This window comes from Pelodiscus sinensis, chromosome 9 (genome assembly GCF_052426305.1).
Source record: "Pelodiscus sinensis isolate ZL-2025 chromosome 9, ASM5242630v1, whole genome shotgun sequence".
NCBI classification, from domain to species: domain Eukaryota; kingdom Metazoa; phylum Chordata; order Testudines; family Trionychidae; genus Pelodiscus; species Pelodiscus sinensis.
The window spans coordinates 57,650,984-57,678,511 of NC_143060.1; the positions used below are offsets into that span (position 1 = coordinate 57,650,984).

General features: G+C 46.0%; 1 protein-coding gene across 6 annotated transcripts in view; it reads right to left on the reverse strand.

Annotated features, from left to right (window-relative positions):
* SWT1 (SWT1 RNA endoribonuclease homolog) overlaps nt 1-27,528 on the reverse strand; it is an 88,971-nt gene that overhangs the window by 53,841 nt on the left and 7,602 nt on the right. For 4 of the 6 annotated variants that reach the window (XM_075936758.2, XM_075936756.2, XM_075936757.2 and 1 more), the window contains exons 3-7: nt 20,398-20,472; nt 16,082-16,165; nt 3,298-3,356; nt 780-1,536; nt 309-374 (exon numbers count right to left, since the gene is read on the reverse strand). In XM_075936758.2, the coding sequence (XP_075792873.2) occupies nt 309-374; nt 780-1,536; nt 3,298-3,356; nt 16,082-16,165; nt 20,398-20,472 (1,041 nt within the window). The remainder of the gene's footprint in view (nt 1-308; nt 375-779; nt 1,537-3,297; nt 3,357-16,081; nt 16,166-20,397; nt 20,473-27,528) is intronic. The other 2 variants (XM_075936759.2, XM_075936760.2) reach the window with 1 other exon arrangement.

A 27,528-nucleotide genomic window follows, 5' to 3' on the forward strand; every position in this document is an offset into this window, starting at 1 on the left:
ACTTTACTTCTTTACTAAACAAAAGTAAAGGAAGGCTGGAAAGTAAAATTGGTGGTATTTGCATCCAAATATTCTGGCCCCTCTTTTCATTGTGGAAGTGAAAGGTCTAAAACTAAGCTGTACAATGTACATTGGTTTCAGAAAGCCTTTGACGGGTACAACAAACTGGATTTTTTTTAAACACTTAGAGATACTGGGATCAGTAGGAATGAATATGCCATAGGAATAGGGCACAATGTTAAGGGAACATGTGGAAGTATGTGACCCCCAATGTCACAGTTTGAAGATAGTTGTTTTAAATCACTAACCTCTTGGTCTGTTTCTGTAATCTGAATGGCTTGATGGCAGGCAGAAGGCCATTGGACTTCAAAGCTCTATTGAGAGATAATGCTAGAAGTAAGACATTTACAAGATTTCAAGCACTTGCTACTCAATGACAAACTCTAAAATTACACAAGTTCTCTTTGTGACCTGACAAAATAAACTGTTATATCTAAATACTACCTTTGCTGTAGTATTATTAAAAAAAAAAAAGAGTTAAGAATGTGGCGTGTATATAAGAACAGAGAACATATTTAAAATTAGAACAGTCATAATAATACAAAAATATAAGTTTATATTAAAAAAGTAGGCAAGACAACCTATATACATGAAGTTGGGATCAACAAGTTCATCTTAGTTGTGGCCAAACTTAAATCTACATCTTCACTGTAACCTAGAAACCACCATAACACATAAAACATTTGTCCACTAAATTGTCCAAGATCTTATTACTTTACCTGTCTTAAATGTAATGATATGGTTTCAAGAGTTCTTCCTTCAGTTATTGAACTACTAACAGCTTTGCTGGAACCAGGATACTGTTTCGTCTCTCTGAGATATTCCCATTCCTTAGATATTACAGTGGACATAGGTTTAGTATCATGGATATTTTTGTCAGACAGTTCTTCAGAGTTTTCTAGATGTTCTTTCTTCTTACAAATCTTTGATAATGTGTGAGATGTATTAGTAGGGAAGGTGCCATCTCCCTCAGTCTTTGGAAAGGTGGCTGAGGGCTTTTTCAGAATTTTGAAATCATCACTCAACTTTTTTGATCCACGCAAGTTCTTACATAACAAGCCTGTAGGATAGGTTGCTACCTTGAATGTCTTCAACATAGTTTGTTCAACTCTTTCCTTTAGTTTGCTGAGCTCAGTTATCTCTTTCTTCTTTTTCCTCAGCTTGTCTTTCTGAATTGCAAAACTATGCCGCACCATTTCCCCTCCTGTTCCATTGCCCTCAAAAGAGTGGTCTTTTTTACAGATTTGCCTGCTAGTAGGGACATCACCAGAATCACTTTGGCTTTTCTGTCTTCCATGTTTAATATCATGTTTAAAATGTATAGATATCCTTTTTCGCTTCTCTGTTTGAAGCAAAACAGCACTGATGGCTCTGCTATCATGTGAAGACTCTCCTTGGAACCTTTCAATAGTGCCTTGTGAAACATAAAAGCCTTGCTTTTGTTTCTTCTCTTGACCATCTTTATCTACTTTGGATCTGCAGAAATGTTATAGAAGAATGGAAGTTACATTATTAAAAAAAAGTGGTACAATATAGCTAAGTGTGACCAAAGCCAGCAAACAAAAATAAGTCTGTACTGACTGTTAGTGTATTTCTTTGCCCAACTAGTTACTGCTAAGTATTTGAGCGTTCTTATTTGGAATTTCATTAATTTACTCTTCATTCATGACAACCTCAATCATTTAGAAGAGCTTTTTTGGGGAAGGAAGTATTTTTGTTGGACATACTTTGCTCTCCTTATTTTAATTCTTGCATAATTTTCTTAATTTGCTAAATGTTGACAATAGAAGCAATAGTTAGATCATGGTTTACACTCTAGCAGCCTGGGGTCCCTTTCCCTGTTTACAATTGAACAGTGACCTCAGCATTGTTAAGACCCTATTCAGTCTTGTAGCATAGGCAAAACTGAACAGCATTTTAACAATATTTCTGAGCTGAGCTTGCTAAAATCCAAGGACTTAGCTCTCTCTGCACTGGATTGGGGAAGGAGGGAGCACTGTAACAAAGTAGTGCTTCTAGATTAGAGGAGACCCAAGTCTAGCTATTGCATGTACTGCAGTTTCGGTCCTGAATGGAGACAAAAATGTCTGTGGAAGATTTTTTTCTATTACAAACTATACCATGCAACATTAGAAGTGTGTAATAGTGTTTAAATCATTTGAAAGGATTTTCAATGTTTATGCCCATAAAACTTTTTGCATCTGTGTTCAACACACTTATAAAAAAAATAGTGATAGAAATGTAGCCGTGTTAGTCTGGTGTGCGAAAGCTCATCACCTAATAAACCATCTTATTAGTCTTTAAAGTGCTACATAGTCCTGTTTTTTGTTTCTTATAAAAAAGAGAGTATTCACCATTCATGCTTCAATCATGCTAAAGGTACCTAAAGGCAAAATTTTATTTAGCACAAAATGGGGGGGAAAAAAGATACCCTATCTGCAAATGAGCCACCAGATGATTGTAGTTCAACATAATTTAAAAAAAATCAAATATGATTCAACCTGAGATAAACAAAACCCCTGAAATGTAGTCAACAGAAACAGACTTACTAGTTATGAGAATAAACATTTAGTCAATAACTGAGAAATTCACTTAACATATGAATTCACAAATCAGTCAAAGAGCACATTTGCCATTACACAACTTGAGAGATTTCTCTGTGCCTATAACCTTAACATTACTTGAAGTATCATGTTATGACAACTGGATTGGTTTGGGAGCTATCCAGAGCCAATAGAAATGGAAAAAGAAAGATTATTTAAGGGGAAGTTCTCTAGGTTACACTATGGCCCTCTACAGTACATTTTGCTTTTTTGTCCCATGCCCTATACTTCTGCTGATGCCCACAGAGCATGCATGTAGAACATGCAACACAACCACATTCCTATTACAAGACTCCCGGTCCAGAATGAGGAAGAAAACACTCCCTGGGCTTTAGGGAGCAACAGAAGGGCGCCATTCCTCCTTTTTTTACTACAATATAGCACAAATTGACAGCTAATTAAAAAGAGAGAGCTTGATCTTAAGGATGTCATCTCAATTGCCATCACAACCTGAATAGCTTGGGCAGAATCCATTCATGAATACAAATGGAAATATTTTATCCACTAAGGTGGCTAAATTCTTCATCGCTGCACAAGTGAAAAACCCCAATATTTTTATTTTAACTAAAAAAAACCTAAGCACTGTCCTGTTGTTTCAAAAATGGCAATGTTTAGTGACAAACCAAGCATTTACCTTTTAAATTCCAGCTGCCCTTTTATGTTATCATTACCGATTCCTGTGTCTTCTGATTTCTGAAAAAGAAAAAGTCAACAGGAACAACTAACTCACAATAAAAAAAATTATTACTATGGCCTATCACCAGCTGCATTCAAACTGTGACTAGCTAAAGCCTAAAACAAACTGGTCATCTGCCCCATTACAATGCATCGCTTCACTATATTCAGTTAAGTTTTAAGAAAACACAAGTGAACAACAGCATACAAGCAGACCTGGATCACAGAAGAGAAAAAAACTGGTTACAGATATTCACACTATATGCATGAGTCCTGAGTGCGTACAAAATTTGCACCCAAATCTGTCTCCACAAGAATGAGCTGTGGATATCCACACTGACATTGGCGGATGTAGATACCCACGGATATAATACAGATATCCGCAAATTGGCAGGGCTCTACCTATAGTCTACAAAAAAACTAGTAGATAAAAAAAGAACATAGCTCCCAAATTGCTTTCTAGCTGCTTCTATCTAGTCTAGATGAGTTTTTACACTCTTAGGTGCTAATATGATTGTGGCCAAGCATGCATTAGAAAGTATTTTTTTTAAATGAGTTTAAATAGTTTCTTGAAATGGGTAAAAGTTCTGAAGTCTTTTCTACATCAGTGTTTCTCAAAGTGTTCTTCTACACTGAGGAAGTTTTCCCAAGAACTCAACACCATTGTTAATTCCAATTCAGCTCAACTAGCAACAACATCGGAAGCCCTAATTCAACAGGCTGCCAGACACTACTGGAATTCTAAGTAGTGTGTCATGTATCATAGAATCATAGAAGTGGAAGAGACCACAGGAGGTCATCAAGTCCAGCTCCCATCCCAAGGCAGGACCAATCCCAATTAAATCAACCCAGCCAAGGCTTTGTCAAGCCGAGACTTAAAAACCTCTAAGGATGGAGATTCCACCACCTCCCTAGGAAACCCATTCTCCTCATAGTGAAATAGTTTTTCCTAATATCCAACCTAGACCTCTCCCACTGTAACTTGAGACCATTGCTCCTTGTTTTGCCATCCGTCACTACTGTGAGAAGCCTTTCTCCATCCTCTTTGGAACCTCCCTTCAAGAAGTTGAAGGCTGCTATCAAATCCCCTCTCACTCTTCTCTTCTGCAGACTAAACAAACCCAAATCCCTCAGTCTCTCCTCATAGGTCATGCGCTCTAGCCCCCTAATAATTTTGGTCGCCCTCCGCTGGACCCTCTCCAATGCATCCACATCCCTTCTATAATGGGGGGGCCCCAGAACTGGGCACAATACTCCAGATGTGGCCTCACCAAAACCAAATAAAGGGAAATAATCACTTCTCTAGATCTGCTGGGACTGCTCTTCCTAACGCACCCTAATATGCCATTAGCCCTCTTGGCTACAAGGTCACACTGTTGACTCATATCTAGCTTCTCATCCACTGTAATCCTCAGGTCCTTTTCTGCAGAACTACTACTTAGCCATTTGGTCCCCAGCCTGTAACAATATTTGGGATTCTTCCATCCCAAGTGCAGGACTCTACACTTGTCCTTGTTGAACCTCATCAGATTTCTTTTGGACCAATCCTCTAATCTGTCCAGGTCACTCTGGACCCTATCCCTGCCCTCTAGCGTATCTACCTCTCCCCCTAGCATAGTGTCATCTGCAAACTTACTGAAGGTGCAATCTATCCCCTCATCCAGGTCATTAATAAAGATGTAATTTTGCTCAAACAAGGTTTATTCACAGTATTATGTCTTAAAGTGGTGATTGCAATCAGTACCACTTCCAGACCAGGGCTTTAAACACTGATAACTTCAATGAGGCTGAATAGGTTAGCAACAGCAGAAGAGAGTCCCTATTGTGGAGGCCTTGTACAAACAGAGAATCAGACCTGGGCCCTAAACACAATTATTAGGTCAACGTACTGTATATTCTTTTGTAGACCTGGCTACCACCTCTTAGATCAGCTGTTCCCAACTGTCGGTCTGTGGACCAGCACATCACTGGCTGCTGGGCCACAGCGGCTGTCAGAATTCAAGCTGGCTATGCATGGCAGCTCAGCTCTGGCAGCCATGGTGACTGAGGCAGTGGAGCAATAGGCAGAGCAGGAGGTGCCTCGCCCTCTCCTCCTTCTTTCACACTTAGGGAGATGAACTTGGGGAGGTAGAGGGCATGGAGGAGAAGAGAGCGTGTACACCGCCAATGGCCGCTCCCCCTGCCTGCGCAGCCACTTCTGCCGGTGGCAGCGCTGGAGCTGAGGCAGTGGCAGGAGGAGGCAAAGCAGGAGGTGCCGCCCTCCCGCCTCAGTAACGGTGGCTGGATGGGGCTTTGTGCCTCCCCCCTACCCATAGGGGCCCAAGACACACTTGGAGGGGGAGGGGAGGTGGAGGGAGGAGGCACAGAGGAGGGCCGCTCCCTCTGCCTGCACAGCAGTAATAACCATGCTCCCTAAAGGGGGGCAGCCTCACTAGGGGGAGTGCAGAAGTTGAGTCAAAAGGGTGTTGGGTGAGGGTGTGGTGGGGTGAGGGGACAAGGGGTGTTGGCACAGGCTGTTGAGGTGGGTGTTAGGCACGGAGGAGCAATGGGCTGGGGCTAGGCAGATGGTAAAATTTTATCTGCATATCCATTATTTGCATAATCAATATGCAAATAAAATGTTACCAGTTCACCAAAAGTTTGTGAATGGGTTTGCTGGTCCACGGCATAAAAAGATTGGGAACCACCGTCTTAGATTTCCTACGGCAACGGAAAAATCCCTTCTGCCACAGTAATAGGAGTCCACACTATTGTAGGCCTGTCACACAGTAGTAGTTAAATAGGCTTGATTTTTAGCTTTGTTTCATGCAGTTATATAGATTTTGTTTCATAAGCTTTGTTTTATAGCAACTACTTGATATTAAACTATATTTTGTATTAAGTAATATAAGTTAGTAAGAAATTGTTTAATTTTTTTTTTTAACTTTGTAAGTCTGTAAGAAATCCTGCTGTTCTTTTGTAAGAGAAATTGCTTTCTTTGATATGAACTGGCCTCTGTGTTTTCTAGTCCTTTAATAATTCTCGTGGCTTTTCTCTGAACCTTCTCTTCCAATTTATCAGTGTCCTTTTTAAACCATGTGCTCCAACTGGGCAAAGTATTCTAGCAGTGGTCATGCCAGTGCCAAATATAGACGTAAAATAACTTCTCTACTCTTACTCAGGATTCCCCTGTTTATGCAACCCCCGATCACATTAGCTCTTTTGGTTGCAGTACTATAGTACGTCCTCACATTCATGTAACTATTAATCATAAGCCCCAAATCTTTTGCCAGGGGCACAGCGTGGGAAGAGAGAGCCCCTCATTCTGTAAGTATCACCTACATTCTTTTTTCCTACATGTATGCATTTATGGTTAGCTGTATATAAAACCCCCACCATGTATTGTTTGCTTCAGTGTCATCCTTAGGCTTTATTGGGCCCTACGTGGGGTTATTAAACTGGTGACCCACTGATCTCAGTGTGGCGGGGGCACAGTCCCTGCACAAAACTTACTTGGAGGCCAGGTTGCTTCACACCAGTCTGTCCACTCACCCACCCCACATTCAGAGCCCCTCATATGAGCCACCAGAGCTTGAATTCAATTTTAGTATGAAATTGAGGTAAATTTTAAAACATCTTACAAATAAAAAAAAAAAGGAAAAACTTCAATACATTTTATTTACACTGTCAATCACCCCCAAAACTGGGCCCATTCCTCAATCCTCCCTAGATCAATGGTGCTAGTAGTGGGAAAAACAGGGCAGGAGGGACTGGGCCTCCAGTTACTCGATGGGGTACAGGCCTGTCCACAGAGTGCTAGTTCCTCCTCCTCCAAGCCTGGCCCAGGATCTCCCCCCTCCCCAACCCTGGAGTCCCTGGCCTCTGCAAATCAAATATTGGCAGGGCTAGGGTGGGCACACACGGCTGGGGGAACTGCACATGCAAAAACCTCCATCATGACTGTCCCAGGCCTGGCAGGAGCCTCCTCCCCTCCCCGAGAGTGCAGGGAGCAGGTGGGAGCCATGCCACGGGGTAGCCCAAATGACCACAGCACATGGCCACTGAGAGCATGGGTGAAGGAGAGGAAGGCTCACCACGAAATGGTACAAGCCTCTGAGGGAGGGAGGGGAGAGCGGAGCTGCTAACACTTAGGCTGCCTGGGCTTCTCTCTTCTCCCCCTCACTGGAGAGAAGCAAGTGGGGAAGGAGGAAGGGACAGGGAGAACCCACCAGATGAGAACAGTGCTTTACATACACAACTGCATAGAGGCACTTGAAAATTTAGTGCCCCAAATTTTCCAGTATCTAACAGAACTGCATGTATCGAGTATGCCTAGGAATGGCCTTGTTTTGCTTCCTCCACTTTAAACAAGCCCGTATACTCTGAATCAATGAGTTGTTCTCTTCATTATTTACCATTAATTTGTGTGCTGCCTACAAGCTTTCATTGATGACTTTATTATTATTTATTAGTGACTTGGAAGAAAATAATGTGAAATAGCACAAGACCAAGAACCAATCCCTGTGGTACACTACTGGAAACACAACTTTTGCATGAAGGCCTCATGTTCTTTCTTGATATTGTCCAGGTTATGAGTAGCAAATATGTGGCGGTGAAGACAGACAACCTTGACTAAGTGACAATGTTCCCTATAAGATGTACACTTGTGCAACTGCTCAGGAGAGATTCAAATGCCACTCAGCTGATTTGCAGAGCGCCCACAGCTAAGTTTTTAGTTTCTACTGGTGATGCACATTCACACATGCCTCAGTGCACGTTGAAATGTATTCCACACATGAGTGAAAAACATTAAGGAACCTTACTGAGGGCTCATCCCTTAGCTATTTGGGCCCACAGATGTTCAAAATCACCAAGGAAAATAATTTTACTCCAATTAATTCTTGGGCTGACTTTTGCTACTGAATTTTCCAGGGTTCTAAGTACTGCAATTTGTGCTGAGTCACAAGGAAAGGTCTTATCAAAGTGTATGTCTAAACTGCACTTAGTTAGGCCTGGTTCAGGTTGAACATAATTACAGTAGGTCGATTTTCTAAACAGTGAGTCCACCCCACTAAGCTTGTTGAGTTGATTTTAAGGGTGATTAACATTGATCTCGGTACTTCTACTTTTCACAAGGAGTAACGATAAAGTCGACCTTGCATGGTCAGCTTTGGGGTAGCGAAGACACAGTGCTGGGAAAGTCAACATTCTTGGTCTGCAGGAGGTGTCCCGCAGTGTTCTGCTGTAACCAGGACTTCCAGCTTTTCTGCTTTCCACATGCACAGGAAAGCCCATGGGAAATTTTGAATTTCATTTCCTGCCTGGCGAGCAGAACTCAGAGCAGTCAACATACCAAAAGTGGAAGTGTCCTGATAAAATTTGCCCATGTTTCAATGCAGACGTGAAAGTGTAAGCCCCAACCTGTCCCTTACCATTCCTGCCATCAAACTAAGTCCAGCTGCTCCCTTAAGATATCTGTGGTATATCTGCTGCATAGCGGGTACTTAAAAGCGTAACTGTGGCCTAGTACAGAATACAACCCTATTGTCTAATCTCTCATGCTCCATAATGTATTTCCTGTGAAGCCTGCCCTTCAATTTTCATTACAGCAAGTGCAACTGTGAACCTACTGTCTACACCCCCAGGTCCAGGTCTTTCAGCTGTTCAGTTATCATAGACAGTGAAAAGTGAAAACGTACTCATCCAACGAACAAATAAAATCCACCCGCTTGGACAGGGTAGGAAGTGTAGGAAAATCCCATGAGCAGAGCATGGGGATAGGAGAGTGTACAGGGAATGTGACGTGAAGACAAAGAAGACTTGATAATCATGGAAGAACGTATGATGCACACGGTAGACACACAGGCCACCCAGATGCATAGCCACCCCCTCTAGCCCATGATAACTTACATTCCCTCCTCACCAAGTTCCATAGCCTCCTTTCCCAGGGGCCTTGGAACATGAGGGGAATGGAGGAAGGAGGAGGAGGAGGAGGAGGAGGAGTCAAGGGCAGCCTTACTCTCAAACCCCAGGGATATGGCCCAGAACAAATGGCTGTCCCTTCTCAGACCTGTCTGATTCCAGCACAGGGAGATTGTGATAGACTTTTCCCCTTGCTCCCATTCCCCAAAGCTTTCAAACTGAACTCCTTTTCTGTCCCTGATTCCTGGTGTTCCCTAAATAAAAACACTTGATGTCTCAACAATAGTATCTTTATTGCTTATGTTGCATTGTTGCATAAGGAGAGGGGAGCACACTGTATACAGACAAGCACAGTTAAGGCAAGAGGCATTTTGTTAGCATTATGACAGTCATGAATGGTGCAGTTATCTGGCCTTTCACAAAGCTGTTTTTCAAAGCCTGTGGGATTTGCAGTGCCCAACTATGCGCTCTGATATGTGACAGCTCATAATTGGTGATCTGCCTTGATCCCCACCAAAAGCTTTCCATCCCTCCCTTACACAGATATTATGCAGCACACAGCAAGCAGCAACAAGGGGAATGTTGCTTTTGCTGATGTCTAACCTAGTCAAGAAACTGTGAAAGCTTCCCTCTAAATGCACATTCTACCACCATTCTGCCTTTGCTCAGCCTGTAGTTGTACTGTTCCCTACTGCGGACTAAGATGCCTGTGTAAGGCTTCATGAGCCACAGGAACAAGTGATCCTTGGAGACCCAGCCTATCCCTATTGGCATTTTAATGCTTCCTACAGTAATTTTCCAGTCTGAGAAAAAAGTTCCAGCTTTCTAAAGAAACCAGAGTGCCTAAAGAGATATGCATCATATGCCTTTTAAAGCCGTCACACGCTGATATTGGTAAAACAGATCTTAGGATCCACCAGCACCTGCAACACCATCGAGAAGTACTCCTTGCAGTTTACATACAATTTGGCAAGGTGGTCAGGTGCCAAGATAGATGGCACACACATCCCGATCAACCCACCACAGGTAAGGAACCCCATCGTGGTAAAGCCATCCACTATCTCCTGCACATCTCCTAGACTCACTATCCTTGATAGCTGAAAGGTATTGATTACCTTGGCTAGTTGGATCACAACAGCTCCCACTGTAGATTTACCCACTATGGATGGATTCTCAACTAACTGGTAGTCGTCAGAAATTGAAAGCTTCCATGGAGTCCTTGTCACTGATCAGAGGTAACAACGGGGGGGGGGGGAGCTAACTTAAAAGCCGGTCTCCCCCAGCACCGTCTCCGGTGCACGCCTGCCCCCCTCCCATTCACTATCTCTATCAGAGGCAGAGGGGTGAGGGTGAAATAAGGCAGGCTGCTACAAAGCAGACCCTGTCTAGGAGATGGGCTGCACCCCCGCGGACAGGGGCTGCTGCCGTCAAGCAGCTCCTGTTCACAGCAGCAGCCAGGGCTGGCTGCAAGAAGGGGACTGCTCCTGAAGCAGCCTCAGCCCGCAGCCAGGCCTGGGTGCTGCGAACAAGGCCTGGTACCAGAGCAGCTTCTGTTCATGGTGGCCAGCCTTGTCTGCTGGGAACAGAGGCTGCTCCAGCACCAGCTCCTGTCCGTGGCAGAAAGACTCAGTGCAAGCCAGGACCGAGCAGTCCCGGAGTCGTGCTGATCCCAAACACTGCACCTCTGCATTTTAAATGTAGTAAGAGGTCGGCGGCTCTTACTACATTTATAATGCAGAGCCATAGCACGGGTGGCTCCCAGAGCCAGCCTGAGCCAGGACTGCTCAGTCCTGGCTCGAGCCAGCTCCAGGAACTACCCCCACTGCAGCTCTGCATAGTAGTCCTATCGACTAATTGTATAGTCAATACAAATTGCAACAACTATACGGTTAGCTAGGTAACCGCAATTTATCAGGTCTCATTCTGGTATTGCTGCACTTCAGGGCAAGTGAAAACAATTTGCAAACTTCCATGAAAATGGCCTTATGCCTACAAAAGTTTTGCAGCCACTGCTGATCATTCCATAGCTGCATAACTATGCGGTCCCATCAGTCTGCACGTGTCTCATGGCACCAGAGCCAACATTCCACTGTGCCAAGAGGATCAAATGCCGTTCCTCTCCCCCACATCATCTACCAATTGCTTAACTCAAGTGCTTCACAGAAGAGTATGTTCATGGCTTCCTCAGATTCTTCGTTGTTCCAGCAGGCTCTGGCCATACTGCATCATAAAGGCACAAGATGTTTGCTGTGATTGCCATAGTACAGTGGTCTCCAACCTTCTTAAGCACAAGATCCCTTTCTGAATTTAAGCGCAGTCCAAGATCTATCTCAAATATAAAATATCCTTGTCCTGCCTCCTCCCGTCTCTTCTCTGAGGCCCCGCCCCTGGCTCACTCCATCGTCCCTCTTTTGCCCATCCTCACTCACTTTCATCAGGCTGGGGCAGAGGGTCGGGGTGCAGACTCTGGTCTTGGATAAGGGATCTGGAGTGTGAGAGGGGCTCGGAGCTGCTCTTGGGGCAGGCAGTTAGGATGTAGGAAGGGGTTCTAGGTGCAGGCTCTGGGATGGCATTTGGATGCAGGGGTGGTCGTGGCTTGGAGTGTAGGAGGGGGGTTCATGACTGGGGTAGGAGTTCAGGCTGTGGGCTGTAGCTACCTTAGGTGGCTCTTGGGTTGTGGTGCAGTAGTGCTAAGGCAGGCTCACCCCTGCCCTGGCCCTGGCAAACTCCCTAAAGCAGCCAGCAAACTCTGTCCCAAGTCATGTTGTGTCCCCTTTGTGCTCCACAGAGAAAGGATATAGAGTGGGAGGGGGCACCTTGACATTAGCGCCCTTCTCTCCCTCCCCTGTCCTGCGCAGAAAGTAGGAGGCTCCCCAGGAGAAAGGCGGGCGGGCAGGAGATGAGCAGCAGTGGGGGGAGGGACAGCTGAAGTACCAGCACTAGATAGCCTCTTGGCCAAACCAGTCAGGATCACCTGCCAGAGGCTCCAAGATCTACCAGTAGATCCCGATCTACTGGTTAGTGACCACTGCCATTGTACTTTGCTGCCGACGAGTTTCATGCTTATCCTGATATGTCGTCTGCACAGATAACCCATGAAAACAGGGTGAGAAAAGACTAATTTGCCATTGCTTTCAAGTAGAGTGGGAGGAAGGAGATAAGTGCATTATGGGATGCTGACGACATGCACCCAGAACCACCTGCTGAACTTGTTTAGTCCCATTGGGCACTGAGAGCATAACCCAGAATGCAACGGGGGAGAAGGAAATGTGGGTTAGCTGCCAACAGTATATTACTCTCAAAGTCAATGGTAGCCTGGGGGTGCTCTACATCAAACTCTTCAAAAGTGAGGACATGTACTTTTGAATTTACAGAATTGGGTGCTTTAAAAAAAAAATCCTCCCCCCCACACACACCTTAATAAATTCAACCTTCTCTCAATGCAGAGAAGGCCTTAAACTGCATGCTTGACCAAACACCATGGCAGCATTGAAGTCCTAGGACAGCAACGCATCTCTGTCAAACCTAATCTGGAAAAATGTAGTTCTTTTCCATTTACAAGGTGTTATATGGGAAATGAAACATTCTACAGTTTTTCAGGAAGGCCTGCAAGTTTCAAGGTCAGCCAAAGTGATTCCTAGACAGAGTCATGAAACATGAATGAGGTGCATGGAATCTGATATCTTCCCAGTAAACTCACAGTCTATGATGATTTGTTCTATTGTAGAATGCCAGACAGTTGCACTCTTCTCTTTCTTTTTATGATAGCAACAATCTAAGCCAACAAGACACAAACACTTTTCCTTGGACAAATAAAAGTAATTTCAAGGCGTCTTGTCTGCGGCCTTTACATAGCTAAATCAGTAAAATGTATCTTTTATCCAGTTGCACTGGACTTGCTCTGCTCCCCAAAGGATAATGAACTGAGTCTGCAGACACAAAAAGAACAGCTAGTCTAGCACTTTAACAGTTCTGCAGGAATTCATTTCCTGATGCCTTATTTCTATAGTTTTTGACAATAGTAAATTCATTAAGATCATTTTATGCACAAGTCAACAGCAGCAGCCTTAAGTTCATGGAGGACAGATTTACCCATTCTGGGTACTTGCCATTGAAAGGGATGGGTGTTCCTTGCCTCTGTTTGCCAGAAGCTGGGAATGGGCAACAGAGGATGAATCACTTGATGATACCTGTTCTGTTCATATCTTCAAGGACACTGGCATTGGCCACCGTCAGAAGAGAGCATACTGGGCTAGATGGACCTTTGTCTGTCTAACCCCATATGGCCACTCTTATGATTATCTAAGAATCACTGGAGAAGGCTGCTTCAGCTGAAGAACGTCTCTCAATAATGTCATGCAGGTGTTAATATCAGGAAGAAATATTGCTCCCGACAGAAGCTTCCTTGAATATGATGGCTCTGGCTTCCATAAAAGCTTTACCATCAGTGTGATACAGGGATGTTAAAATGTGTTTCTTTGTGTAGATGTGTAACTGCTGAATTTTTCAATGGTTACACATTTACAAGGGGGAGAGGGGTACGCAGTGGGAGGCAGTGCTAGAAGCCAAGCTCCCGATAAGCACCGGCTCCTGCTTCTCCCACCCCCATGCTGCTGCCTCTATCAGAGACAGCAGCATGGGGGACAGGTAGCCCCACTGCTTCTGGGGGCTGCATGTAAGCAAAGGAAAGTCTGCAGAAGCTAATACTGGGTCAGCATTATCAGTCTCAGCAGACTATAAAATTCTGCAGTTGCTGATACAGTTTCCAGAGAGCAGTTATAAAGTAATAAACCTCGCTTGTTCAGCCACAAACTCAACTGGTGAATTAGTTTCTTAAGTCAGGTGTTCATAATGACAAGCTCATGAGAAAAAACAAGAAAAGTTATTTGCCATTGTTATTTAATGCAGTGTTTCCCAAAGTGTGGTCCGCGGCCCAGTACCAGTCCTTAGAAAAAAATACCAGTCCTTAGAAAAATTATTGTGCACGATCCTATTAATTTGCGTGACGAGGTAGCAGCGCCCCGCACTGCTGAGTACGGCGGCGCAGCCCTCTTGGGAGAGAGCCCAGTGCCGCAGCGTCTCTGCCGGGCATGTTCCCGGGCGGCAGGCCTAGATCCAGTGGGCATTAGGACTTTGGGAGAAGGCTGGCCGCAGAACTCCCAGCACCTGCCAATAAAGCAGCCAGGATTGGGGCCGGAGTGGGCAGAACAACCCGCTGGATGGGTAGAGCCAGCAACACAATTTGCATATTCATAATTTGCTTAATGAATGTGCAAATATGCAAATAAATGTTACCGGTCCTTCAAAAGCTTGTGAATGGGTTTACTGGTCCCCAGTATCAAAAAGATTGGGACCCACTGATTTAATGTATCCAGAGTAACAAGTCCAACGCCACTTTTCCATGCTCCACTTAAATCATTAAGCCAGGTCATCCTCACTCCCTGACTTTAAAAGTAGTTGAAAGAAGAGAGTAAAGTGGGTTGTTCTACTGTGTCCTCTTCTCACCAGAAGCATCACTGGTTGAAGCATAGCAGAAAACAAATGTCCATCCTCTGTGCTTATGCTGGAGCTGGGTTTTACAGTAGGTGTCCAGAAATGGATCTCATCTTTTGAGTGAATTTACCGATAATATTCACAGGGAAGCCCTACTCCTTACAGTCTCATATCCCAAGTCCATGACTACAAAAAATGGTAGTCGGCTATTCTTCCCTCACCTACGCCAGTTAAAACAGCCATGCTTAAATAGGGTCGTGATCAGATCTTATTAGAACATGGTATAATCTTGCATGAATGATCAGAACATACCCCCACTATCATCTATCATGTTAAGCTGGCTAAAACATGGGTCTTTATCTAGAATAGGTTGGCTCTACATTGGCAATTTTTGGAAATCTCCCACCATCACATTACAAATAGCACAGCTCCAACAATAGGAGTATTTGCATAGAATAGTGTTTTAACCATAGCGTTCCATTATGTATTTGAGAGAGTGTGTCTTAGTGAGTGTCTAAGAGCTCCTCCTAAATAGTAAGAGCTAGGACCACCTAATTTGGTATACAGCTTCCACTTATCCTAAGATAAGCAAGGCAGGGGTTTGGTTGTGCCAGGACAATGGTATGTGCCTGTGCAATTGTATCTCATAACATGGAAAGGGAGGATTCTGCTAGTAGAGATAGTAATACTGTGTAATGACCACAGGGGAGCAGCAAGGAGCCAGAGATGGGGAACAGGACAGTTATAACCCCACTGGGATAGCTGTCCCTTTCGCTACCCCTGCTATCTATTGTGTATTTTAGAGCTTCAGGGGGTAGCTGAGTTTGTTGTTTTTTTCCATAACAGACTAATGGTCTGGTAGCACTTTATAGACTAGCTCATGATACCATCTACATGTTTCATTAGTCTATCAAGTGCTACCAGACCATTCGTTGGGTTTTTTTTGTGTATTTTAGAGTTTGTCTCTGGCTCCTTGTAGCCATTTTATAGTATAACTATCCCTACTACTAGACCTCTCCCTTTCCATTTTATGAAAAAAATCACATTTCAGACACATCCCATTGGCCTGACACAACCAAGCACTTACCTTGCTTTAAATTAGAATAAGAGGAAACCACATAATGAATTTGGTGGTCATAGCTCTTACTGTTTAGGAGGAGTTCTTGAACAGACGCACAACTCTAAAATATATAGTAGATTGTACCTGTATACAAGATTATTTATTACAGTAGTGCCAGCTGGAGAACCTTCCTTAGGCCAAACATCCATTGTGCTAGTTACTATACAAAAACAGATTGTGAAAGATAATTTATAAATGATTATACCCAATAGTTTTAGATATTACTCACCCATTTTCTTTTCTCTGAAGAAGGTGTTGAGCTTGCAAAGCCGCATGTCTTTGTTTTATCACTGGTCGCCTTGGAACAGGTAGCCTGAAAAAATATAATTGAGAAGCAAAAAAGGGGAAACTAGGTAATTAATTTTATTTAGAATTAAATTTAATTTTCATTTTAAGTACACATTTGCTATGCAACTGAAGTCTGAATAACTTGATTCTTGGCAAACAAGAATGGTATGCCTATATTAAATTTTCTCCTCACACACATTCTTTTTGTCTAAGGATGTTAAGAAGCGGATAACTGACTAATCGTGTATTTGTACCAAGTACACAATTAGTCGATAAGGGGCCCCACTGCAGCTCTGCAGTTTAAATTTAGGAGGATCCGGGCACACGGGCAGCCTGTCTCCTACTACATTTAAACTGCAGAGCCACAGCAGTGGTAAGTGCAGGAGGGGCAAGCTGCTTGTGCTGGGTCCCTGACCGCTGCTCCTCTGCCTCCCCTGTCCATCCCCGTCCCCCGCCCAGCCACACACACACACACACTGCAGAGATGGTGCTGAGGGGGGAGCCAGCTTTTAAGCTGGCTCCCCCCTCAGCACCAGCTCCTGCTTCACCCCCTCTCAAACTGCTGCCTCTGATATAGAGGCAGCAAGGCAGCGGGTGGGGAAGCGAGTAGTTGACTCGACTACTCTTTTACATCCTTATTCCGGTCTCCAAAAGCCTCCCGATATCGATAATGACTTGCAAAGAATACCATGAACTCTGCTAGTCATATTTCTGCACTTTAAGGGATAAATGATAGCCAACAAATGGGGTCTCTCCCTCTCTCACTTCATCCTTCCTAAATTTTGAGTGAGCAAGTTTGTTAAGCCAACATGTGTATCCACTGAATTCCTCATATGTCACTAACGTAGCAAGAGCAGTCATGCACATGAGACAAATCCACAAGAGTTTTGGAGCCATGAGCAGGTCCGGTGAAGGAGCTCCAGCAGGGCCACACTAGGGTCAGAGTGCAGCTCTTGCTCTAGGGCAGAACGCCACTCCTGCTTCTACTTCAATAAGCTCCACTGCATTCTGGGGGCCGGGACAGCCTCTTCCTCACCCCTGCTTGTGGACTTGGGAGTGGAGATGCCCATCACTGCCCGCTTGGGGGGTCCCAGATGACGAGGAGGAGGATGACGATCAGCTAGAGTAGCAGGAGGAGGAAGAGATGGCCAGTACCATCACTCTAACCCTGGAGGAGGTACCCCAGGGCCTGGATGTCTCTCAGGCATCCTCCGAGGCTGTGGAGAGGTCATGGGGTGAGTGCTCTTAGTTTTCCCACACACTGGGCGAGGGAGGCGGGCGCTGAGGGGATGGGGTGCAATTGTCGCTCAGCCTTCTCGGCCTGGTCCTCACGCTGCAGATTGTGCATGTGGATGCACATGCAGCGCCATGCAGCCCCAGGAGGCAGGCCCGGAGCACCCCCCCTCCGGGCTCCTGCTCACAGGCTCTGGGGAGGCCACACATACATCTGACTCACATTTGTCTCGTGCCATCCATCTCCAGCCTTCCATAAACAGAGGCCAGGGACACCATTTCTACCCCCTGGCTAATACCATTCCATGGACCCAACCTCCATGAATTTATCTAACTTCTTTTTCAACTCTGTTATAGTTCTAGCTTTCACAGCCTCCTGCAGCAAGGAGTTCCACAGGTTGACTATTTGCTTTGTGACGAAGAACTTTCTGTTATTAGTTTGAAGCCTGCTACCCATTCATTTCATTTGGTGTCCTCTAGTCCTTCTATTATGGGAACTAATAAAGAACTTTTCTTTATGCACCCTCTCCACACCACTCATGTTTTTATAGACCTCTATCATATCCCCCCTCAGTCTCCTCTTTTCTAAACTGAAAAGTCCCAGTCTCTTTAGCCTCTCTTCATAAGGGACCTGTTCCAAACCCCTGATCATTTTAGTTGCCCTCCCCTCTCCCACCCTCTCTCTTCCCCTCTCCCACCTCCTTTTCCCAGTCTCCCCCAGTTTTGTTCAATAAAGAGAGTTTCTATTTTTGAACACATGTGTCCTTTATTTTATACATCAGGAAGGGGGGCTAGGGAGGGATAAGTGGAAGGAGGTGAGGGAGAAATGGGGTACGAGCCCCCAATGGGGAGGACTGGGGTGGCTCTGTGGGCTCCTCGGGGTGGAAGCTCTCCTGCAGCCTCCCGATTGCCACACCCCGCCCAGATGGCAGCCTGCGGCAAGTGCAGCTGGGCTGATGGCCGAGTGCTGTGATGTGCCGAGTGTGGGCATTCAGGGCACTCCAAGCCAGGACTGCTTTGCTGTCCCTCATTGAGTTAGACATGCAAGCGGGGAACCCCTGAGAACTGTCTGTCTGGGGTGGGGGTCGTGTCCCTTTAAGCACAGCCCTCGGCTAGCCTGAGACAGCAGCTCCACACTCTAAGTCCTAACCTGATGCCCTGCCGGCACTGCTTCCAGCCCTCCTTAACCTCGGTTGAGGGTCCACTCAATGTGGACATGCTGGTTCGAATTAGCAAAACGCTAATTCAAACTAGTTTTTAGGTCTAGATGCACTAGTTCGAATTAGCTTAGTTCGAATTAGTGCTGTAGTGTAGACATACCCAGAGAGCCTTAGGCAACAGCACCTAGAAGCAACTGCTGACCTAATGCCCTGCCTGAACTGGTTTCAGGTGGCCTTAAATGCGAGAGTGTCCAGTCAGTATGGATGCTATCTTTGGAAATAGCAAATTGCTATTTTGCTGCACTTTTTGTGTATAGATGCTCATTTGAAATCAGCTTTTCCAGAAAAGCTTATTCCAAAAGAAGCTTGCCGTCTAGACAGAGTCTAAGAGAAAAGCTTTTCTGATAAGTTCAGTACCTATACTGCTCACAGCCTTCCATAGAAACTGTCTATGGAAGGCTGTGAGCAGTATAGGTAACGAACTTAGAGGAACTTCTTAGCAGAACTTCAATGATTCACTCTTTCAAGCTAAATATGAGTGTGACACTGTTGCTGAAAACAAAAACAAAACACAACCATGCCAACCACCACAACAAAAAACAACATGATTCAGGGATGCATTAATAGGAATGTTATGAGCAAGACAGGAGAAGCACTTCTTCTGTTCTACTCTGTGTTAATTAGGCCTCAGTTGGAGTATTGTGTTCAACTCTGAGCACCACATTTCAAGAAAGATGTGGAGAAATTGGAGAAGGTCCAGAGAAGAGCAACAAAAATGATTAAAGGTTTAGAAAACATGACCTATGAGGGACGACTGAAAGAATTGTGCTTTTTGGGTTTAGAAAAGAGAAGACTGAGAGGGGACATGATATCAGTTTTCTAGTATCTAAGAGAGTGTTACAAGAAAGGAGGGAGAAAAATTGTTCTCCTTGGCCTCTGAGGATAGGACAATGAGCAATGGGCTTAAATTGTAACAGGGAAGGTTTAGGTTGGATAGTAGGAAAAACTTCCTAATTGTCAGGGTGGTTAAAACGCTGAAATAAATTGCCTAGGGAAGTTGTGGAATCTCCATCACTGGAGATATTTAAGAGCCGGTTAGACAGGCATGTCAGGGATGATCAGATCAAGGGTGGGCAAAGGGTCCTCCACGGGATCTAGTGGATCCGGCCAACAGCCGCCCTGCTGCTCTCACACTCCCAGGCTAATCAGGGCCTGGGGGTGGGAGAGCACACGAAGTCTCCTCACTCCTGCAAGAGCGCACCAGGTTTTCAAACAGCCAGCTTTTATCTCTAGCTGCCATGCGCCTTTGGCAGGGGAGTGGGGAGAGCATTGTCAATCAGGGCCTGAGGGCAGGGAATGCACAAAGTCTCTTGCACCCTTTCCCTGCCCTGTCAGGAGTATGCAGCCACTAGAGAGACACTGGCGGTTTTGAAACAGCTGGCATGTCTCTAGTCTCTTCGCCCTGCAAGAACGTGCGGCAGCTACGCGCACGGCCCACCCCCAGACCTTGATTGGCCTGGGGGCAGGGGGAGTGCACCAGGTCTCCCTCCCACTAGGCACCGAGAGATAACTGCCAGCTGTTTAAAAAATTTTCTTTAAAAATAAATTTCTGAAGTGGCCCCCTTTTAAAAATGATTGCACACCCCAGTCTAGATGGTGCTTGGTTCTACTGTCAGGGCAGGGGACTGGACTTTATGACCTCTTGAGGTCCCTTCCAGTTCTAATATTCTATTAGTCTAATTACTGCCCTTATGACCCTACCTTTCCTTTCAGTAACTGATTTATTACTTCTGACTATTAACATCTGTTAAGCAATTCAAAGGCTGCTTTAAATGTGTTATTTTCATAAGAATATTTTCCTTACTTTATTATCCACATCATCTGAACTTCGCTCCTTGTGCTTAGACTTCTTAGATTTCTTTTTGGACATCTCAGATCCCTGAAGAAAATAATGTTAAATCAATATTTTTTAAAAAATTACCTTTCTGTCTCTTGCCCAATACATGCAATTTAATCTTTAACTAGCAGCTGCATAAAATGTGATTAGGAGAAAAAAACAAACAAACACTTCTTATACTCAACTTTCCTCTCCCTCAATTCAGCCTCATGAGTTTGCATGTTTTACTCGTTGCACTTAACAGAACAATAAATGTCTCTGGGGGTAGCCATTTTAGTCTGTAACTAAAAAAAAAAAAAAATCCCTTTAAAAACAAGAAACAGTCCTGTAGCACCTTAGAGCAGTGGTTTCCAAACTTTTTTTAATGGAGATTGCCTATCTCCTAGAACTGGAAGGGACCTTCTTGCAAGGTCATTGAGTCCAGTCCCCTGCCTTCACAGCAGGACCAAGTACCATCCCTGATGAATTTTTGCCCCAAATCCCTAAATGGCCTCCACAAGGACTGAACTCACTACCCTAGGTTTAGCAGGCCAAATGCTCAAACCACTGAGCTATCCCTCCCCCAATAGCATCACACCCCCTTTTTGAGAAACCCTCATGCTCGACCTCCTCCACCCAATAGCATCAAAACGTGTTGAGAATAGAGGGGGGAAAAAAAGGAACTGGCTGGGACCAAAAAACAAAAATAGCAGCAACACTTGGACATTCGTGCCCCCCCAAAATGTCTTCATTCCCCCCAGTTTGGGAACCCATGCCTTAAAGATTAACCAAAAATACAGATAGTATCATGAGCTTTCGTGGGTACAACCCACTTCTTCAGATGACAAGTAACATTAATAGTAAATAATAATATTTGCCATCTGAAGTGGGTTGTACCCGTGAAAGTTCATGATATTACATGTTGGACCTCCATAGTCCCGCACCATCAGGACCTAATCAGTCCCTAACAAGAGAATTTGCTGGACCAGAGGAGGTCTCCTGCCACCCAAGCCCAGTGCCTGCTGCTGGCAGGTTGCCCCAGCAGGCATCCTGCCTCACTCTCCCCCACCCTGGCTGAGTTGCTTGTCCAGCTGCTGCTAGCTTCCTGGGCAGCAGAGGCTCCGGCTCCTGCTGCAGGACTCTGACCACAGCCCCATGCTCTGGGGGACTGCTGCAGGGCTCCAGCCCTGTACCAACCCATGCTGCTAGGGGACTCTGGCCCAGCCCTGTGCTTCCATGGGCTGCCAGGAGATGCTGGGGGCTCCAGCGCCGGTCTCGCGCTTCCCCCAGCTGGGCTGCTGACCCTATTGCCCTGGCTCCAGCTGGCCCTCCTGCCTTTAGGCTCCTGGTCAACAGCATCTATGGAGTTGCTGGACCAGAGAATGCTGGTTTCTGGAGGTACAACCTGTATCTATATTTTTGGCTAGTTTAAGGTGCTACCGGACCATTTGTTGTTTAAGGTTTTTTTAGAACAATAAATGCAGCTCTAGTGGAATCTATGCTCTCACTGCAACATTAACACTCGAGACACCCAGTGTTTATTTTTTTGGAGGGGGGGGGAATTAAAAAGAAAACACCATCACACACACACACACACACACACAAAACCGCAGCCACCACAACAAAGCACTTCACAGCACATGCTTCTCCCTATGGGAAGAGGAGGAGGGAGCAAGTGATGTGAAAGATTTCAGTCATGTTATTAATGTACTATTGGAAGCCAATAATTTAAAAATAGAGAGAAAGTGCTTCCCAGTTTTTGATTTCAGAAATATCTTGTTCTTGGGGACATTTCAGAAGTTTGCAGAACCTGTATTTTATTTCTCTCCTCTTATTTGTTGTGCATTATTAACTTATTACAAAATAGTGATCATTTTACTGTTAAATCATAATTAGTTCTCATTATTTCATTCCAATTATAATTTCCTCTCCTTTTCAGTGGAATCTCATGAGACTGCATTAAAGATACATCATCCATCTCAAATCTTATACCTAAATGCCATCTATTAGTTAGATATACTATTAACTGGACTGTCTCTGAAACACCGCTAACATGCTACAGCAGCATAGATTTCCTGTCTGGTATAAAACCAACAGAGAAGGCTGCATTGCCTTTATCATACATAAAATATGGGTTGCTGCTGAGCAGGGTTAGAGGTAAAATAGTCATTTGTCACTTGCTCTGCAGATCATGAAGCTTGCCTTGTGTCCTCTATAATAAACCCTTGACCCAGTAACTTATCTACAATGGATGCTGTGAGGACAGACAACCATGAGGTAGATTAATCAAGTACAGGCAGTCCCCGACTTACGCGGATCCGACTTACGTTGGATCCGCAGTTACGAACGGGGCTGCCCCAGAGTACACGGACTGCGGGACCTCGCGGTCCTGCCGCCTGTGTACTCTGGGGCTTTGCTCTGCGTCTCCCTGGTCTGCAGACCAGGAAGACGCAGAGCAAAGCCGCGGAGGGGCTCGGGCAGCGGGTCAACCCTGCTGCCCGAGCCCCCCCCCCCCGTGGCTTTGCAAAGCCGCGGGGGTGCTCGGGCAGCGAGGCAGCCCAGGCGCGCCTGGACTGCTCCGCTGCTGGTTTCTCCGCGCTTTGCAGAGCCGCGGGGGGGGCTCGGGCAGCGAGGCACCCCAGGCGCGCCTGGGCTGCTCCGCTGCCAGCTTCCCCGAGGCTTTGCAAAGCGGCGGGGGGGCTTGGGCAGCGGGGCACCCCAGGCGCGCCTGGGCTGCTCCGCTGCCGGCTTCCCGGAGGCTTTGCAAAGCGGCGGGGGGGGGGCTCGGGCAGCGGGGCACCCCAGGCGCGCCTGGGCTGCTCCGCTGCCAGCTTCCCCGAGGCTTTGCAAAGTCACGGGGGAAGCCGGCAGCGGGACAGCCCAGACGCCCCGCGGCTGTCCCGCTGCCAGCGTCCTCAGAGGCTTTGCTCCCCGTCTCCCTGGTCTGCTGGTCTCCAGCATACCAGGGAGACGGGGAACAAAGCCGCAGAGGACCCAGGCGGCGGGACCGCGGTGCATCTCAGTCCACCGCCCGTGTCTTCCTGGTCTGCTGGGGTGGGGGGGGGTGCAGCTAGTACGCTCCCCCTCTCCCCAGCAGACTAGGCTTTTCTCCGGACGCCTGTGGCAGAGCAGCTGGGGTGCTGCCGGTTGGTCCCGCAGCGCCGCTCTGGGCGCTACTGGTCCAACCCAGCAGCACCCCAGCTGCTCTGGTCCTGATTCAGCCGCTGCTGGTCAGTTTCAGCAGCGGCTGAATCAGGACACCTGGGTCAGAGCAGATGGGGTGCTGCTGGGTTGGTCCAGTAGTGCCGAGGAGCGGCGCTACTGGAGCAACCCAGCAGCACCCCAGCTGCTCTGCCCCAGGCGTCCCCAAGTCAGCCGCTGCTGAAACTGACCAGCGCTGACTACAGGAAGCCAGAGGCAGAGTTGCTCTGCCCCAGGCTTCCTGGAATCAGCTGCTGATCAGTTTCAGCAGCAGCTGACTTGGGGACGCTTGGGGTTCTTAAGTTGATTCTGTATGTAAGTCAGAACTGGCGGTCAATTTCAGCAGCGTCTGAATCTGGACGCCAGTTCCGACTTACATACAGATTCAACTTAAGAACAAACCTACAGTCCCTATCTTGTACGTAACCCGGGGACTGCCTGTAGATGTAACAGAATTGTATGATGTGCCATAAGTTTTGCTATAGCTTTCTTTCTATGAACAGCGAGTGGAGCAACATTGCAGAAACCTGATAACTAGGGCCCTATATAATTCGCAGCCATGCAAAACAAGTCAGACTGAAATCTGGTGCCCTCCCCCGCTCCGCCATAAAATCTGACATTGTGTGTTTTTTACCCTATGCTGTACAGATTTCATAGGGAAGACAAGCATTTCTCAAATTGGGGTCCTGACCCAAAAAGAGAACTGCAGGTAGGATCACAAGGTTATTTTAGGAGGGCCACAGTTTTGCCACCTTTACTTACGCACTTCCTTCTGAGCTGGGAAACCAGAGAACAGTGGTTGTAATACTGGCCAGATGTCCAGCTCTGAAGGCAGCACCCTATAAGCAGCAGTGCAGAAGTAATGGTGGCAATACTATAACCACGTCACTAACTTCTATATTGCTGCTCTCAGAGCTGGGTTCCAGGATAGACTGGGAGGTGCTAAGATCCCAGCTCTGCAGGCAGCAGTGCAGAAATAAGGGTGACAATACCATACCATCCTTACTTCTGTGCTGCTGCTGGTGGTAGCTCTGCCTTCCGAGGAGGAGACCTTGCCAGCTATCATCACATCCCATCTCTCAAGGAAATGTTGCCACCAGCAGCCACGCAGATGGGTAACAGTACCACAATCCCCCTGACAATAATGTTGTGACCCTTACACAACTTTTTTAGTCAGGACCCCTACAATTATAACACTGTGAAATTTCAGAATAAGATATCTGAAATGACTAAAATGTATCATTTTTAAAATCCTATGACCATGTAATTGACCAAAATACACCATGAATTTGGTAGGGCCCTACTAGTAATGATAGAGGGGTCAATCTAAGTGTGCCTGAAATAATATGCATGGTAGAATCAAATTGTTGCACAGACGGGTGACTGACATTATGTACAATTAAGATCAATAACATCTCTCAAAAGTCTTAGATTTTAAGGCCAGAAGGCATCACCAGATAATCTCACCTGAACATCACAGACCAACAACTAGGGATGTTAAAATGAGTGTACTCAGGCAAATGTGTAACTGCTGAAATTTTCAGCCTGCTCCCTGTGAGCCAGTGCATGCGGTGAGCTAGCTTGGCTCCCCACATGCATCCTGCCCCCTCCCCTCGTGCTGCTGCCGCCTCTGTATCCCCACAAGCACCGGCTCCCACCAACACCACACCCTCCCTCCCCCACACTGTTGTTGCCAATACAGAGGCAGCAGCACAGAGAAGGAGCTGTTGTAACCATGAAGGTTAATTGATGAACCTGGGTTCATCAGTTAACTGTTTACACTATCACATCGCACCACCAACACAACCCAGAAACCCAAATTACACCCAGGTATTACAGTCTTCAGACAACCAAATCATGGGCAGAGAACTGGAGGACAAAGGTGCACCAATGCCCAAGAAGCCTATGATGGCAGGGAAATGATTCCAGAGGATCCTGGCAAGCAACCTGCACCCCATGTTACAGAATACAACCCCCTGCCAAGGCCACTGCCAGTATGACCTAGGGGGAAATTCCTTCCCAGCGCCATATATGGTGTTCAGTTAAAATACAAGTACAGTAAAACTCCATTGGTCCGGCATCAAATGCTCCGGCACTCCTGATGGTCCGGCACCATCGGGAACCCGGAAGTGCTCGGGGCAGCCAGACAATTGGAGCTGCTCTGCGCCCGGATTCCCCGATTCAGCCGCTGCTGAAACTGACCAGCAGCTGAATCGGGGAAGCCGAGGGCAGAGCAGCTGGAATGCTGCCGGGTTGGTCCCGTAGCGTTGTCCCTTGGGGCTGCGGGACCAACCCGGCAGCATCCCAGCTGCTTTGCTGCAGTCATCCCCGATTCAGCCACTGCTGAAACTGACCAGCAGCGGCTGAATCCGGGACGCCTGGGGCGGAGCTGGACTATCAGAAGGGGGGCCTATGAGGGGCCTGGGGTGGCAGTCCCCCTACCGCACCCCAGACTCCTAATAGCCCCCCCTTCTGATAGTCCGGCATATCTGATAATCCGGCACCCCCTGGGTCCTAAAGGTGCCAAATTACGGGAAGTTTACTGTACGTGGACAAGAACTAGCCAGCCTAACACTTTCAGACTTATTTGAATAACCATAGTGCCTAGGAGGAGTATCCATTGTGGTAGGCACTATTCAAACAGAACCAAAGATAGTCCCTGTGACAATTTCAGTCACAGAGATCCCCTTGAGACTGTCACATGATATGCTGAAAATCACTGAGCCAACCTTCCTGGGCACTCTCTTTAACCTCTCTTGATGAACCAGGCTCACCAGCCTCATCCAGCCCTGTACAGAGTAACATAGAAAGCACCGTTAAAGGGACTGTCACAGCACACAGGTGCACAGCCACAGAAGGATCAGAACTCCAGATAAATCTGTCTTGTTCCACATAAAACTTTATAGAGTAAAACCATATCATCTTACATAGACAGATATGCACAGAAGCTTGCCTGCCTTCCCAGAACAATTATTTACACTGGATTTATTAATAAAAAACAAAATAAATATTAATTATAAAAAGTAGAATTTCAGGGGCCCATTTTGGAGAGCCTTGGGAAGAAAAACCTTCAGCAGGTCTTGTTGTTACCCTTGGTCCCAAATGCTCCATTGCTACTGTAAAAGCCCTATGTACCCAACCTTAGAGAATTGCAGGCCCAAGATAATGAAATAGCTGAAATAATATAGGAACTTTTAAAAGAAGATGGAGAGCAGCCACTCAAATTGAACCCTCTTTACAGGAGATAAAGACATCCTATTGTACAAAGGAGGTCCTTTTCCTGTTTGGCTGGTCCTCACTAACTTGAGGGAAATGATCTATACAGTTCGTGATATTCCCACTGGGGGTCACCAGGGAACACAGAAAACCATCCAATGCTTCCAGCGCGTGGGCTGAAGGCCAGTTGTAAAATTGGACATACAGCAATATTGTAACAACTGCATGACCTGCGCTCAGGTCAATCCTAGTCCATCCAAACATAATGCACCTTTGCAGTCCCAAGTGTATGTGTGCCCATGGATGTCTTTGCAAATTGATTTCATAGGTTCTTTACCACACACCCCAAATGGAAACCAGTATCTTTCAGTCATCATTGACCCTTTCTCCAAATGGGTAGAGGTTTTTCCACTGAAAAACAACACCCAAAAGCCACAGCAAAGGTACTGATAAAACAAATCTTCTCTCGCTGGGGGATCCCTGCAAAAGTGGAATCAGACCAGGGATCACATTTTACTGGTCAGTTCTTTCAAGACTGTCTCAAATTGATGGGAGTCCCACAAAAGCAATACTGTCATCTGGGATGGTGGAGTGAACCAATTGAACTATAAAAATCATGTTGAAGAAGCTGGTCAATGCCAATGGGCGTAATTGGGATTCACTGATACCCATGATCCTTATGGCCCTTAAAGCAACAACCCC